The sequence below is a fragment of the Carcharhinus amblyrhynchos genome, chromosome 20, assembly GCF_965287045.1.
Source record: "Carcharhinus amblyrhynchos chromosome 20, sCarAmb.v2.hapA, whole genome shotgun sequence".
Taxonomy (NCBI): Eukaryota; Metazoa; Chordata; class Chondrichthyes; order Carcharhiniformes; family Carcharhinidae; genus Carcharhinus; species Carcharhinus amblyrhynchos.
In genome coordinates, this window is record NC_137343.1 from 26308601 (window position 1) to 26326256 (window position 17656).

The 17656-nt window shown below is 39.3% G+C and overlaps 1 protein-coding gene across 4 annotated transcripts in view; it reads left to right on the forward strand.

Moving 5' to 3' along the window:
• The first annotated feature begins 119 nt into the window (after nucleotides 1-119).
• The window catches only part of anapc7 (anaphase promoting complex subunit 7), a 31604-nt gene continuing 14067 nt past the window's right edge, over nucleotides 120-17656 (forward strand). For 2 of the 4 annotated variants that reach the window (XR_013889049.1, XM_080208283.1), the window contains exons 1-5: nucleotides 120-284; nucleotides 2454-2640; nucleotides 14706-14738; nucleotides 15502-15621; nucleotides 16791-16902. Coding sequence is in view for 3 of the 4 variants with exons in the window: in XM_080208283.1 (XP_080064409.1) it covers nucleotides 184-284; nucleotides 2454-2640; nucleotides 14706-14738; nucleotides 15502-15621; nucleotides 16791-16902 (553 nt within the window). In the remaining variant the exon portion in view is untranslated. Of the gene's footprint in view, nucleotides 285-2453; nucleotides 2641-4809; nucleotides 4882-14705; nucleotides 14739-15501; nucleotides 15622-16790; nucleotides 16903-17656 lie in introns of those variants that run through there. The other 2 variants (XM_080208284.1, XM_080208285.1) reach the window with 2 other exon arrangements.

The following is a 17656-nucleotide window of genomic DNA, read 5'->3' on the forward strand; positions in this document are numbered from 1 at the left end:
ATTATTAAATGTGTTACCCCACCCCCGCACCAAAACAAAACTGTTACCAGGATGTACCGTTAGGCTGCTGATTCAGGCGGTTGAGTGAGGAGCCTCGGGTGGAGGGAGGTCCCCGGCGCCATTTTTGATGCTGTGGGTGTTTAGTGTTGGCTTCACTTGGAGAACTGAGGCTGTGGGGAGAAGATGAACGTTATCGACCACGTCCGCGATATGGTGGCCGCCGGCCTTTACTCCAACGTGAGACTACTCAGCAGCTTGTTACTGACCATGAGTGATAATAATCCGTAAGTGGTTGTTAGCGAGTTTCCCTATCTTTCTGTTGGTCCTGTATATTCACCTCACACAGTCTGGTTTCCAGATGCATTCTTTCTCTTCACCCCTCCGCAAAAAAAAATCCTTCAAGATTTTATTTTTCAGGCTTAAATACGATTTTCTAATTTTTTTATGCTAGTCGCATCATGGGAAGACGCGAAAGCTGTTCTGCTTTATAGACGTTACCAGCCTCACTGTCCAAACTGTGAATTGAAGTGTCAACAGTTTAATCGTATTATTTTTACAAGTTCAAGCCAGGGCCATGGTGATCTGTCAACTCTGAATTCGAATGGATTCAAGTTTTCATGAAGCTGTAAATATGCAAAATCAATAACCATAAAGGAAAGCAGAAATTGCTGGAAAATCTCAGCAAGTCTGACAGCATATCCGGAGAGAGAATAGAGCCAACGTTTCGAATCTGGATGACCCCTCGTCAGTTGTGTGCCACAATTTACGCTATCGGCATATGTTTACTGACCCAAGGGACGCTTTGTTTCTGTCAAAAGAACATTGTTTCTGATGCTGGTTTTCTTGAGCGGTGGACTCTTATGGGGTGCAAGTGGGAATTCCTTGACTTCCAATAGATCAGACATTCCTGTCCAAGCAGAATCAACTGAATGAAGCAGCAGGATCAGGTGGGAGCTGCAGTTAGAACTGAGAAGCTTAGGGTAGGAACATGGCTTGTGAACTGGGGAGGGGAAGGATCAAAGCAAGTGGATTGCACTGAAGGGGAGGAAAAGCATCCTTTAGATAGAGAAATAACCATCAGGCTCATATGGGTTAACTCAAATTCACTTTTGTTAAATATAAAAAGACGTGGAAAAAACATTATGCTGTTCAATTTTTGTATGTTGATTGGCATTTACTGTTTTCATTCACCTGTTGCTCCAAAAACCTTTAAAATTTATCTGTTGTGAAACAAGTATATTAAAATTTCTAGAGGCCCTGCCCCTTGGGCTATTGTACAGTGTGAATGAGGAAGGTGTATTGTGGGTGTACTTGAACCACAAAATGGCTGTGCCATTCAGTAAGATCATAGCTGATCTTATTGTGGACTCAGCTCCATTTGCCTGCCTGCTCACCTCAACCCATAATCCCTTTATTGTTCAAAGATCTGTCTATGCCTTAAAAACATTCAATGAGGTAGCCTCAACTGCTTCAGTGGGAAGGGAATTTCACAGATTCATAACCCTTTGGGTGAAGAAGTTCCTCCACAATTCAACTGCTTCCCTTTATTTTGAAGTTATGCCCCCTAGTTCTAATTTTATCACCAGTGGAAACAATCTCCCTGCTTCTATCTTACCTATTCCCTTCTTAATTGTATATGTTCCTGTAAGATGCCCCCTCATTCTTCTGAATGCCAATGAGTAAAGTCCCAGCCACTCAGTCTTTCCTCATAAGCCAACCCTCTTAACTTCAGAATCAACCTAGTGAATCTCTCTGCAGCCCCTCCAGTGCTAGGCCAATATATTCTTCCTTGAGTAAGGAGGCCAAAACTGTACATGGTACTGCAGGTGTGGTCCCTCCAGCACTTTATATGCTGCAACATAACCTTTCTGTTTTTAAACTCCATCCCTTTAGCAATGAAGGACAAAATTCCATTTGCCTTCTTAATTACCTGCTGCATCTGCAAACCAACTTTTTGCAATTCATGCACAAGGACATGTACATCCCTCTGCACAGCAGCATGCTGCAATTTTTTTTACCACTTAAAAAAAATCCTTTTTGCCATTATTCCTCCCAAAATGGATGATCCCATATTTAACAACATTGTACTTCATTGTAATACACGGACTGTAACAACTTTAAAGGCAACTTGCCACTACCTTCCCAAGGGAAATTGGGGGGTAGATAATAAATGTGGCCTTTCTAGTGATGCTCACATCCCAAGAATGAATAATGAAAAGCTCAAGCAGCATTTGGAAGAAATGTATGCTATTCTAAATTTGGCTGTGGGTCAAAGGGAACTGAAAAGAAAAATTGGCATTGAGTTTATGATGAAATGAAATCTTGAAAATTTTGTATACTAAGTTGTTGTGATCCTTGTGATCACCCTTCATACAAGAAAAGTCCTCAAATATATAAGAATTGCAAATTATTTCACAAATGTGCTAATAATGCTTTTTGTTCTTTGCTCTTAGAGAATTATTCTCTCCAGTGCAGAAGTATCAGCTACTTGTCTACCATGCAGATTCTCTCTTTCATGACAAGGAATATCGTAATGCTGAATCTAAATATAAAATTGCTTTACAACAGAAGAAAGCTCTAAGTAAGACGACTAAAGTGAGACCAGCTGGTGGGAGCACTCCCTCAACACCACAAACACAGGTAGCATGTGAAGAACAACAGTTTGTTTAGATAACCAGCAGTGTTAACTTTTTTCCCTCACTCTATGCATTTTGACAGTCCTGCAGAGTATTTCAAGCATTTTCTATTTTTATTTTATGTTTCCTGCATCTGCAGTATTTTGCTTTTGTGCTAGCTTTTTTTCTCATTTGCCCCCTTCAAGACTTTGCAGTGACGCTACCTGTCGCTGACAGGAAAGTTATTGAATTACTCTCCCTTTGTGTGAAAGTACGCTTTTGTATATAAATAAAGATCATAAAATGGATAAATCTTGGGTAAGTATTCATAATGGGGTACATCAGGCGCATTTGATTTGAAAGGATTTAACTGGAAAGCATTGGTCGTGATGTTCTGAGTATTGGTGGTAACATTTTGGAAGTCAATAAATTGGTGGTCATAGCCAACTTAACAGTGTCCTGATTAACTCATGAATTCTTGAAAAAGCTGCTTTGGCAATCTTTGCAGGGCCACATGGCACAGTGGTTAGCACTGCTGCCTCACAGCACCAGTGACTTGGGTTCAATTCCCAAATTGGGTCACTGTCTATGTGGAGTCTACATGTTCTCCGTGTCTGTGTGGGTTTCCTTGAGGTGCTACAGTTTCCTCCCACAGTCTGGTAGACGTGCTGGTTAGGTGCATCGGCTATGCTAAATCCTCCCTCAGTGTACACAAATGCATTGGAGTGTAGGGGATTTTCACAGTAACTTCATTGCAGTGGTAATGTAAATTTATTTGTGACTAATAAATAAACATTAACTTTTAAAAGACAGTGAATTAATTCCTTCTTGTTAAAAATGTTCTAGTTTGAGATTGGTTACGGTGTGCAATTACAAGCTCAGATTCAAACTCTGTCACTGTGGTTCAGTTTCTGGTAGCTTTTTTGAAAGTGCCCTTCATGCAACATACTGTTTGATATAAGCAAAATACTGCAGATGTTAGAATCTGAAACAAGAACAGACAATGCTGGAAGAACTCAGCAGACCTGACAAAAAGCTGAAGGACTAAAATGTTAACTCTGTGTTCCATCCTTACAGATGCTGCCAGACCTGCTGAATTTCTCCAGCATCCTCTCTTTTTTGACACTCTAGTCCTTGACGAAAAATCAGTTACCTCTAGTATCTTTGGAATGTTATGGTCAATAACATATAAACCTTTCCTTATCTAAGTATGAAAGGAATTATAGACTTGGATGGGAATAAGCAAAAGTGTGATAATCCCTAAAGTGATATCAATATCAAGGCTAGGCAACATAAAGAAATATCAAAATCTAAGGTCACACATCCACAGGCAGGATAAATCCTGTGATCGTGGTATTATTACCAGTTCAAATTAGCAGTTGATACCCATTTAAATGCAGCAGTCAATGGCAGCTCTTGTTAATTTGTGCAAATTTCTCTTATAGAGTGAAGAGTAAAGGGAATATTCTATAGAAGCACAGCCAGGAACTCTCCTTTCAGTACTTTAATTAAAAGCAAAAGCAGTTATTAAGATGCAGCAGGTTATTAATCATTAAAAGAATTAAAAACCATATGCCATATTGAAATCACTTTTCTCATCAGTAATACATGCCCGTACGAAAGTACTTTGCCTAGATTTGTAGTCGCCCCACTTCAGTGGATACATGATTAGATAAACTAAATTGTTACTATACATGATACGATATAGAAGTTACATAAAAGGCTAAAACCTCACTCCTTTCTATCCACCCATGGTTTTGGTCGAGAATCACAGAGCAATGAAGCAGCAAAAACCTTTGACATCCTGGTTGCAGTAGGAAAGGAGCTTGCTTGTATCTGGCAATCCAATAGTTTTCTGATTCTCAATTATGATGGCAAATAGGTTGTTCCACAGATCATTAATCATTTAACAGATGTCTGCATGTTTGACAACTAGAATTTATAATTAAGTTCTCTATTCTGCAAGGCATGTAAATATTCCTCAGAATTGTATGAGATTGCCTTCAGAAAAATTTTTAAAAATTTCTGTTAGCAAGCTAACTCAGATTAAAGTTACACTTTCAGAAGCTGAGTTTGTAACTTTGTACAGAACTGTAGACATGACTCTGTTTACGGGTGGGAAGGTGCCTGGTTCCACTGTAGCACAGGGCAATTGAATTTGCATTTCCCATTGTGTTCTGCAGCTTGTGTGTTTGTAATATGTTGACTGTCAGGTGGAAAATTAGAACAGTCACTGAGTTCAGTGAGCAAGTATTCTGCTGAGCCTGTAAGTATCTGCTAATTTTGAATTCAATTCCTGGAACTTCAGTGTCAGAAAAGCAACCTCCCTTGAATGTAGAAAATATTAAAGTCTCAGTCTAAATTTTATACTAGCTCTAACATATGAAATTGATTGGTAAAATATAATGTGCATGCTTGTAGAAGTAAATTGCAAAACTTATGATTTTACACAACTAGTTTATGCTGTGACACTTAAATTATTTATAATTCCCCATTTGGACAGCCGCTATATGAAAGCAAAAACAAGGAAAATATGAGACTAAAACCAAAACCTGCAATGAAAAAGGAAGCGATTGTGGCCTGAAGTGGTTGAATTTTGAGAGTTTGGAAGGCTGTAAAATGTCTAAGCTAAAGATGACTTGCTTTTCCTCAAGCTTACTTTGAGCTTCATTGGAACACTGCAGGATGCTGAGGGTAGAGAGAGATCAGCATGAGAGCAAAAATAGAATGACAGGCAACCAGAAATTCAGAATTGTGCTTTGAAGTGATTGGAGGAGATGTTCCAGAAAGCAATCTATATTTGTTCTCCCTGTTCTAGAACAGATCACATGATTGTGATGAGACTTTTCAAAAGTACACAAATCACAGTTTCATCTGAAATGTGTGTTTGAGGCTTTGGGCAATGACAAGTCATTGCCTAGAAAGATGGCATTGGAAGGAGGTGTTGGAAAGGGAAGTGAGCACTGGAGTGGTAGAGAAGTGGACCAGGGTGTTTGCAGAGTGAATGGTCATTTGAGAATGCTGAAAGGGAAGATGTGTTTAGTTGTGGCATTATTTGGAGGTGGTGGGAATAGCAGAGGATGACCCATTGAATATGGAGGCTGGTAGGATTAAATAGGAGGACGGGGGAATTCTATCATGGTTCTGAGAGGGACAGGAAATGGGATGGATAAGGTCAGCCATGATGGGAGAATCCCTGGAAAAGGAAGATATATTGAATGTGCTGACATGCGAGGTTGTGTCACTCGAATAAATGTGACTGAGATTGAGAAACCCGGAGAATAGAATGGATTCCTCACAGGAAGTAGGTTGTAAGGAAGTGTATGCACAAGAAAATACTGCAAATGCTGGAGGTTAATATAAACACAGAAAATGATGGAAATACATTGCAGATCTCACGTCATCTTGAGAGAAAGAGTTAAGGTTTGAGGTTGTGACTTTACTCAGTAAAAGTAGCTGTGGGATTCAGTGAGCTTATCATGGAAGTTGATTTGCAGACTATCGCCAGAAATTGGGACATGGAAGTTACGGAAGGAAAGAGTCTGAAATGAACCATTTGAACTTTAAGCTAAGGATGGAAATTGGAAGCAAAGTTGATGCAATTTTCCCGTTCAGGACATGAGCAGATGATGGTAGTGATGTATATAGACACCAGAATACTAGGAAGAGGGGTCCCAAGTAGGCTGAAACAATGAAGGGACCATATGTTCCCCAAAAGTAATAATTAAGACCATGTGTGTAACCAGAGCAACACCTTTTATTTGAAGGAAGCAAGTGAAGTTAAAGACTCCTTTAACTCCACTCATTTCCTTCAAATAAAAGTTGAGTCCAAGTTGTTCAGTTTGAGAATGTTCACCCAAGGAGAGGAGAGTGTTCGTGGACAGAGTATGAATGAAGTCTGTCTGGGCGACTATTTAAAGAACAAGTGACGAACCTTGAACTAGTGACAAACCCTCTGATCTCTGCAGATGCTGTCTGACCTGGGTATTTCCAGCATTTTCTGTTTTTATTTCAGAATTCTGGTATTCGCTATACTTTGCTTTTGTTCAGTTTTGGAGCAGTTGGATCTAGAAGTGACAAAAGCGTGGTTGATTCTTTCAATGGAAAATGGGTGAAGTGGAAATCTGATGATGGTAGAAGTTGGTGGTTTTTGTGCTTAAAATATGAATCCAGAAGCTCAGCTTGGAGTCAAATGGGACACACCGATCCCACATAAACTGGTTCATCTTTAGATTTTGACAGGGAACAGGATAGGATTAATGGCAAGGTACAGGTTTTTGATGGGAGTCAAAAATACTAACTTGGTCCTCCCAGTGTTTAACTGACAGAAATTGGAGTTCATTCAAGTTTGAACAACATCGAGACAGCTGAGGGGTTGGGAGAGGTGCTATCAATTCTGAGAGAGATGGCTGAGTAATACAATTGGTTGCCATCAGCATGCAAGTAAAGATTAACTCAATTTCAAATGATGTCTTTAAGGGAGTGCATTGAATGAGGAGGAGACTGCCAAGGATTGATACTGGGGTGACTCTGGCGATAACAATGTAGGGATATAAAGTGAATAGTTCTTTTAAATGTTCTAGTTGCAATTAGATTGGTAAGAGCAGCTACAAGCAAGTAAAGTCTTACTGAGTTGGACAATGAAGGAGAGGCATGGGAGGAGGAGGATTTGGTCAACTATGTCCAAGACTGTCAAGAGAACAAGAATAGTCACTGAGGTATAACTTGAGTCTAAGTGGGGCTATTTCAGTGCTGTCGCACAGCTGGAAATCTGCTTGGGAAGATTCAAGAATGGAATTACAGAAATGTGTACAAATTGGAGATCAAAAATATGGTCAGGATCTTTAAAAAGGAGGGAGGTTAATGATGGTATGCTAAATGCAAGGAGCGATTAGCAGTTTTTTTCAGGGGACGGGGAATCCTTTGATTTGATTCATTTTGTAGTATACAAGTAGTAGTATACAGTGAAAAATATTGTTTCCTGCATACTATAAAGACAAAGCATACTGTACATAACAAAGGAGAGAGTGCAGAGAGTTTAGTGTTACAGTCATAGCTGGGGCGTAGCAAAGGATCAACTTAACATGAGGTAGGTCCATTCAAAAGTCCGATGGCAGCAGGGAAGAAGCTGTTCTTCAGTCAATTGGTACATGACCTCAAACGTTTTGGATCTTTTTCCTGGCAGGAGAAGGTGGAAGAGAATATGTCTGGGGTACGTGGGGTCCTTAATTATGCTGGTTGCTTTTCCAAGACAGCAGGAAATGTAAACAGAGCCAATGGATGGGAGGCTGGATTGCATGGTGGACTGGACTTCGTCATGACCCTGACAATGCTAGAAAAGTTGAGTGTTTAGCAATCTTATGGAAATGGGGATATAGTAGTAGGAGATGAGTTTTGAAGATAAGCTGAACTTGGGGAGAGCTTTAAGGGAGATGAGTCTTGAGAAAGACTAACAGCAGTGATTGCGGGGGTGGAAGAGGGAAGAGATTTAGCTTGGGCCATGGGAAGGGGTGTGGAAGTAAACAGAAATAGTTTCAATCTCTTGACAGAACTTTGAGCTCCATGCACTCATTCGTGATCCTCAAAAAAATGCTGATGTCACTTGAATTCACTTCGTTGGTGATTAAAATTATGGTACTGATAAGATAACAGAGAAAGGACTCAAAATGAATGACATGCATTACAAGGGAAGAGAATGACATAAAGAAAAGTGTACATTAATACAGCTATAGTGTGAACCTCAGTGTCCTACTCCTGCTCCTATTTCTTATGTTCCTCTAAAACCATAGGATGCAAGGGCAGAAGTAGGCCATTCAGCTCATCAATTCTGCTCTGTTACTCAGATCATGACTGATCTGGTTTTGATAATCCTCAACTCCACTTTCCCACCATATCCCCATAACTCTTGATTCCTTTACTGATTGTCTGGCATCAGATGTCCTTTGGAATACATGAGAAGACTGGCTACATCCAAATACCTTATTGAAAATAATAAAACTGAGCCATAATTGTAATGATGTGGAGATGCTGGCGTTGGACTGGGGTAAACACAGTAAGAAGTCTCTCAACACCGGGTTAAAGTCCTACCAATTTATTCGACAGTAAAGTCACAAGCTTTCAGGGTTTGCCCCTTCATCAGGTGAATGGAGAGTTCTGGCCTCAGACAAAGCATATAACAGTACACACAGTTTACTGTAAATTGTATGTGCCGTTATATGCTCTGTCTGAGGCCAGAACTCTCCATTCACCTGACGAAGGGGCAAACTCTGAAAGCTTGTGAGTTTACTGTCAAATAAATTGGTTGGACTTTAACCTGGTGTTGTGAGACTTCTTACCATAATTGTAAGACAGTCATAAATATCAAATCAATGATTCTACTTCACATAAATGCTGACTTTGACTGCAACCAATAAATAGTGTATATGTACTAGGTGTAGCATTGCTTCTGAAGCTGACAGTTGCAGTAGATCCAATGAATCAAAATGCTTTGGTGATCATGAAAGGCAATATATATACGGTGGCACAGTGGTTAGCATTGCTGCCTCAGAGCGCCAGGAACCTGGGTTTGATTTCCCAGCTTAGGTCACTATCTGGGCGGAGTCTGCAGGTTCTCCTGGTGTCTGCGTGAGTTTCCACTGGGTGATCTGGTTTCCTCCCACAGTCCAAAAGACATGCTGGTTAGGTCCATTGACCATGCTAAATTTTCCCTCTGTGTACCCAAACAGGTGCTGGAGGGTGGCAACTAGGGGATTTTTCACAATAACTTCATTGCAGTATTAATGTAAGCCTACTTGTGACGCTAATAAATAAATGAAAATTGCTTTTTTTTTTGTATGAGTCGTTGTTGACAATTCTGCCTGTGAACTTCCAGTTTAAGCTAAGCTGCTTTTGGGAGGAAAAGGGTGGAGATTTGATGCCTGAGGACAGAAATTGGAGGGAGTTATTAAAGGCCACTTGAGTGCCTTGAATTGTCTGATTTCAGAGCACTAGTAGCAACCTGGTGACTTTGAGGTCTGAGGAGAGTAAAGTATCCTTATAACGATAAGCGTGACTGCATCTCATTTGAGAATTGTGACCTGATTTGCAAGGTAACTGGCAGAAATTTCAGTAGCTCGACATTATATAGTTGTGTTGAATCTCTTGGTATTCAACAGATAATAAGCTAAATATATTTCCAGTTTACTGCCTTGATTTTTGCAGAAACAAGTGCCAGGGACCTAAGCTGGGAAATCAAAACTAGGTCCCTGGTGCTCTGTGTATGCAACATTATATGCTACTCCATATTTGCAGTCATTTGTGTAGACTGGAGAATCTTTGATTATATTCTGCCTGAATTAAGATGCTGACTATAAGGGCCAAAAGCTAAGTGGAATGAACTTGAATAGAGCAGAAGTAAATCATGTGGCCCCTTAAGCTGCTTCTACCATTCAGTACAATCATGACTGACCATCACTTTTAACTGAGAGACTGTTAATCTAATTATCCCAGTCTTGAATATATTTAAAACAATGAAACACCTGTAACTGTCTGAATGAAGAAATTTCTCTTTTATCCTATGTTCTAGATTATCCAGCATTGGGAAATAACCTCTCTATCCTGTCAAGCCCCTTCAGAATTTTTCAATGTTTCAATGAGATCACCTCTTATTCTTCTAAACCTCAGGAAATATAAAATCAAATTACTCAACCTCTCATCACAGGGCAAGTTTCTCTTCCCGAGAGCCAATTTAGTGAACTTTCATTGAACGACCCCCGGGTTCTATTCTTTCTTAGACATGTAGATCAAAAGTACACACTAGTCAGGATATGTTCTTGTTAAAACATTATATAATGTTTTTTTATGGAAGAATATCTGCCTTCCTTACCTGGTCTGGCTTACATATGACTCCAGAGCCACAGCAATGTAGCTGACTCTCAACTGCCCTCTGAACAAGATCAACTAGAGATGGGCAATAAATGCTGGCCAGCAGTGAGGCCCATGTCCCACAAATGAATAAAACAAAATTGTAGCAAGACTTCTTTATTCTTATATTCCTATCCCCTTGCAATAAATACCAATATGCCATTTGCCTTTCTATTTGCTTTATGTACCCTGTATGAGTACATCCAAGTCTGTCTGAGCTTCAGCATTTTAAAGTTTTGCACCTGTTAAAACAACTTTGCTTTTTTATTACTACCAAAAATGAATAACCTCATACTTCCCCACATTATGCTTTCTGCCACCTTATTTCCCATTCGCTTAATTTGTCCATATCTCTTTGCAGCCCCTTGCATTTCACTTAATCTTGTACCATCAAACTTGGATACTGTATGTTGCTTTCTGTCTCTTTGTTTGAGTCATTAGTATTGATTATAAATAACTGAGGGCTCAAGCACATGTTCTTGTGGCCCTCAATAATTAATCTGCCAACTTGAAAACTCACTGCTGTCTGAGGATAACATATTAGCATAGATGCTTGATTAATCCATTAATCAAGCATCTATGCTAATATGTTATCCTCAATTCCATATTAATGTTTTTTGGTGGCAGCTTATCGAATGCTTTTTGGAAATCCAAGTTTATAACATTTACATAAAGGTCAATTTCCATGCTTCTTCACATCCAACACACTCCCAAGTGCCTTGCCTAGGAAATTTCGCTGTATCGGCGGCAGTAGCCTAAATGCCTTTTGTTCATGTCAAGTTTAGATAGCAATTGTCAGCATATCATTTGACAATATGCTGCTTCATAGTTGAGGCTTATCTGTGCACCTGACTATGTAATTTCCAGCAGATGTTTCTGAGTAGTGATCAGGAGCAGGTATCCTGACTCTCACTATTCTTTCTCTCAGCAATCCTCCATCCGACAATTCTTTAAACAGTCCAAGAACAGCTGGAGTCCCCAAAGGGTCTATCTTTGGTATCGTTCCATTTCTAATCAACTTGTTGCCTCTCAGTGAATTAACTGAAAAAACAAAAAAAATTCACATGATGAATACATCCAGCTCTAGTTTAATATCATCTCTCTCGATGACTCTGCTCTCTCTGCTTGTTTGATGTCTAGTATTGGTCGAATGAAAAGCTGTATATTAGGAAGACCAAAGCCATCATCTTTGGTCCCTGCCACAAAATCCATGCCTCTCCCTGGTCCTTGACTGGTGCTGAATAAGAGTCTTCACAACTTTACTATTATATTTGAGCCTGAAATGAACTTCTGACCACATCCATTCAATCTTTAAGACTACCTCTAGCATCACCCATCTTTGCCGTAACCTCAGCTCATTTGCTGCTGAAACCCTTATTCATGATTTATAGCTGTAGAGTTGCCTCTAAACTTGGTTATTACAATGCTGTTCTAGCTCAATTTCCATAAACTTGAGTTTATCCAAAACTCTGTTGCCCGTATCCTCATTTGTACCATCTTATATTTTCAATACCCCTGTGCTCACTGACTTACATTGGCTACTGGGCCATGAGTCTCTCAATTTTAAGATTCCCATCCTTGTTTTCAAATTCGTCCATGGTCTCACCCCACCTCTGTAACCTACTCAAGCTCTGCAATCTTGAGAGATGTCTGCACCCCACTAATTCAATTGGGACATGCCTCCTGCATGTCCCAATTGAATTGCAATGCCACTGGCAATCATACTTTCATCTGTTTATGCTCTGAGCTCTGGAATACCCTCACTAAACCACTCTCCTATTTGAAGTTACTCCTTAAAACCTATCTCTTCCAAGTGTTTGGTCCATTCAGATGTCTCCTTATGTGGTTTGGTGGATAACATTCTTCTGAAAGGCCTTGGTAATGTTTAAGATACGATGATGATATAAATCAGGAGGTCAACTGTGATGTCACTCTAACTCCTGCAGCTAAAATAAATCATCATTGAACGGTAATCTAATGTGGTACCTTGTTATTTTAGTTGGCTCAGCTCCTCATTGTTTAACCAGTTGTCTCGCGAAGCTAATCAGGTTGAGCTGCTTAACAGAGAACATGATGTGGATATGCTGGCGTTGGACTGGGGTAAACACAGTAAAAAGTCTGACAACACCAGGTTTAAGTCCAACTGATTTATTTGATAGTACAGTCACTAGCTTTCGGGGTTAGTCCCTTCGTCAGGTGAATGGAGAGTTCTGGCCTCAGACAGAGCATATAAAGCACAGACAGTTTATCTGTAAACTGTAGATTGTCAGTAATCTGTAAACTGTCTGTGCTTTATATGCTCTGTCTGAGGCCAGAACTCTCCATTCACCTGACGAAGGGACTAACCCCGAAAGCTAGTGAGTGTACTATCAAATAAATGGGTTGGACTTAAACCTGGTGTTGTCAGACTTTTTACTGTAATAGAGAACAATCATAGGAGACTTTCAGCAAAGATTCTTGGAAGACTGCCTTATTATTCAGAGTAAGCAAAACTATAAAACTGTTAAGAATTTGGGCATCTTTTTATTTTCCTTATGTTGCTAAAATTGGACATTGATTACTGCTCAGAACTACGTTTAATTATCCTGGTACCTTTTTGAAACAGTAAAAAGTCTGACAACACCAGGTTTAAGTCCAACCGATTTATTTGATAGTACACTCACTAGTTTTCGAAAGCTAGTGAGTGTACTATCAAATAAGTCGGTTGAACTTAAACCTGGTGCTGTCAGACTTTTTACTGTGTTTACCCCAGTCCAACGCCGGCATACCCACATCATGACCTTTTTGAAAAACAGTTTTATTTTAATGATGCCCAATGGAAACATAACGTATACATTCTCAAATCACAACTCCATGTATCTGATTCATATATTTGAAGATTTGAGTTTAACATTGCTGATCTAGAGGATTCTGCAAATTCTTAACTATTCATGTATTTTTTTGAACCATTGTAAGTAACATCATAGGGTACGACTTCAGAAACAAACTTTAAAAACTGTGGTTGTTTGTTAGCTAGGGAAGGACAAATGTCTTGGGTTACATCACAACAAACCCTGACAAAGGTACTGAGAAATGCTTCTCTGTAGACAAGGGAGAGCTTGTTTGGGTTAGGATGATTTGATCTCTTCCTCCTTCCTGGCTAAAATCTTTAAATTGTTCAGAGAACTATGGGTGTAAAACTACATTCTATTCCATAGCAGTGCAATTTTAAAATTTTGTTTTCAGCAGATAGGTAAATCTTCATTTATCCTCATCCCTAGTTGCCTTGATGTGGCCGTGGACTGCTATTTTGAATGGCATTAAGTCAGTTGCCTAGTGTAAGACTAGTCCCACACAGATCAGACCAATGGACTGGCAGCCTCCTTTCCCTGTAGCAAACTGAAAAACTAGTTGGATATTTAGAACAATCCAACAACTCTCTTGTCATTTTATGTTTTTAATGGCAATTCTCAAATTACCAGATTTATTAAACTTTGTGCCTTGGAGTACATTATTTTGGTTCCCAGAATGGATGTCCACTTGCTTCAAGTTCTGTGCTATTTGGTCACAAGAGATCCTGTTCATTCTTTTATTTTCCTGTCCATCCCTTCATTTCTTCATATTTCTGCCCATCTCTCACTGATGTTTAATTTTAAATACAACTCTCCACTACCTCATCCAAGTAACCATTCTTTATTTGTAAGCCCATACAGCATGCATCAGTACTTCCGCAGGATGTTACAGCCAAACTTAATTTTGTTCTACCCTGACATTATATGCAAACTTTCCACCAGGGGTCACTAGATAGCTTTAAGTAATTGACCCTGCTGACGAGTTTTCTCTCCTTAGTTCAATTGTGCTGCAGTGGCTTGGTTGTTAGCCTGTCTGAGATTGGGTAAACCGACCTGACATTCTGCAGTGGTGCCATTACTCATTAAAGCAGCAAGGGAGTTGAATCACTGTTACATAGAACTGTTTCATCCAGGTAACTGCTTTAGGAATGGTGTGAAGTACTTGAATTCAGTTGGATAGGCTAGGAAGATGGTAGTTAGGATCAATTGTATGCAGTGCAGATCGCTTTGGCAGAATTGTTATTTATTCATAGGTGCTGCTGGCAAGATTCAAAGGCCAAGTTGTCATATTTAGTTTGTGTGTCTTGATAAGCCTTGTTTGACATATCCTAATGGGTCTGTTCTGTTTACTTTGTAGGGATGTCAACAGAGAGCCAGAAAAGTTTCAGAAGTTGGTAGCTTTTTTTTCAAACATTTCACGTTTACATATTTGTACTTTGGTTCAATAGCTTGTTTCACATTTCATTTTCTATCTTCCACCACTTCAATGAGCATCTAACTTAGAATAGTGTATGTTTTATTAATTCTTTTATGTGTGTACACATGTTAATTTCAGTAAATGTGACAGAACGTCTAGCAGTATAGGCTAAATCAGGCTGATACCAAAGGAGCAGTTATTCCTCTTTTAAAAAGCCTTTCAGAATAGTTGATGGAGTACTAAGGGCATGCTTCTCCTGTATTGATTAAAATATAATCTATAGTTTACAATGTATTTAATGTGCATATGCCTGGGTTTTCAACCTTTATGCTCAGTCATTAGCTTTTGATTTCCAACTATTAATTTTATTGGATAGAAAGTTGCAAATGGGACAGTGCAGAACTAGAAGTTCTTGATTATAATCTTTTCTAGTTGTATAGCTGCAAAATTGTCTTGGTTAGTAGTGAATGCAGAAACATATTCTTATTAAAAACATAATGACACTGAATGAATATCAATTTAAGGACTTGTATTGAGTGCAGCTACAGTGTTCTCCGTTACTTCCAACTTGTTGAGAAAATGATCTTAAAAAAAAACGTATGCTGCAAAATGAAGGTGAAGAGGTTTTCTCATGACACTATGGTCAGCTGTAGTGGAATGATTTCTTGTGAGATTTGTAACAGGCAACCATGTAATTCAGAGTGAACCATTTGTAACAATATCTTTTTTATTTTAGTGTCTGCCATCAGAGATTGAAGTCAAGTATAAAATGGCTGAATGTTATACAATGCTACGTCAAGAAAGGGATGCAGTTGCAATACTGGACACTATATCCACCAGGCAACGCACTCCAAAGGTAAACTACTTTGTGTAAAGTAGATAAAATACTAATGAGCAGATATGTACAAGCGCATAACATTCCTTATTTATCACTAGCTGTTGGTCTAATTGTTTTTAGTTTATATAATGCATTATGCTGAAACATTTGAGAGCTCTGAATTATTTGTGGCTATGTGAGCAACTAAAAATGGATTTGCATCTTGTAACTTTTTTGGTTTCTTTTTTAAGTCTTAAAGCTTATTAGCAAATGTGATGTGGGAAAGTTTTTTCTCACAAATGGTTCAGATCTAGAACGCACTGCCTGGAATTGTGGTGGAGGTAGGGTCAATTGTGGAATTCAAGGGGGCATTAGATGATTATGGAGATAAGACAGACAAATAGCACTAAGTCATGATGCCCATTTGAAGAGCCAGTGCAGACACGATGGGCCAAATGGTCCCCTTCTGCACCATAACAATACTGTGATTCTGTGAGTTTAATTTGACAGATTAGATTCTGATTAGATTTTAATATGAATTTCTTATTAAGTCACTTATTTTGTATTGAATTCTTTCAACATTTATACACTTCTCTTGTTTAAAGAGAGTCATCTCCGGTGCTTTCTTCCATTCCTCTTTCTGGTTTTCACTGGCAACGTACCAGCTGTGACTCAGAGTGCAGCTGTGCAATTTATTAGCAATTTCTGGTATATTTTTAAGTGGGCTCCCACAAGCAACTTTATGACAACTGTTTTGCTGGTTTTCCTACTACTTGTGCAGCTTCAAATTTCCACTCCATCTGCCTGCACAGCTCATTGCAGAGTGGTGAACCACCAGAGTCAACTTGGAATCACAGAACTGTTACAGCACAGAAGAAAGCCATTCCACCTATAGTGTCTATGCTAGCACTTTGTAGGGGCAATCTACCCAAGTGCCACTCCCCTACCTCCTCTCTGCAGCCCTGCACATTCTTCCTTGTAGACCTCACTTGAACCTGTTTCTACCACACACTCACGTTACATTCCAGACCCTAACCAGTTGCAGCATGAAAATATTTTTCCTCATGGCTTCTTTTGTCAACTATCTTATCACCACTCTACAGCACAGTGTTTTTATGTCTACTTTGCTGGTCTTTAGCTGGGAAAATTCTAAGACCATAAATTTTGACGTTATTGTGTTGCTAACAGCTTTTTTTCCTGCAATCTAGATTAATATGATGTTGGCAAACCTGTATAAGAAAGCAGGTCAGGAAAGGTCAGCAGTCACCAGCTACAAAGAAGTGTTACGACAGTGTCCTCTGGCTTTGGATGCGATACTAGGTAGGATTTTAAAAAAATCAATGTTCCTGTACACCAAACAAACTGTTGATACAAATGACAAGTTAGGGAAAAATGGAGCCAAAGAGCTAGTCGGAGAGATGTAGATTAGGATAGAAGCCCATGTGCTGAGGTAGTTTTGCATGCAGATTAATGATTAGAGGTGGGATTCAAACTAATTTTTATATTGTTGCCACAGCACTCCATCTTGAAATGGGAATTTTAATTGGCTGCTGGTTAGGATGCTGATCTTTTTCCTGCAAATAAACTTAGTTATAGAATTATCTGACTAATTCTGATTGCAGCAGCTCTTCACTTTCTCCAATAAGAGTGGCACTATAGATGTAATGGCATAGGTTTATAATCTTGGAAATGATTGACAGCTGGGTCAAATCTTGCTAATGTTGAAAGGGATGTACTCTGGAATGAACCAGGGTTTGCAAATCTTTGTCTGCATGACCTTAGAAAACTTTTTTTCTTCAGTTTTTGTGTTTTGTTTTCGTCATGGAATGTGAGCATCACATTTGTTGCCTGTCTCAAATTGCCCTTGAAGGGTGTTGTGAACCACCTTCCTGAACCATTGAAGGCCATCTGGTGTATGTACACCCAATGTTGGGAAGGAAATTCTGGTTTCTTGACCCAGTGACCATGAAGCAACAGTAATAGAGTTGCAAGTCAGGATGATTTGGAGAGCAGCTTGCAGGTAATGGTGTTCCCATGCATCTGCTTCCCTTATCTTTCTAAGGAGTAAAAGTCT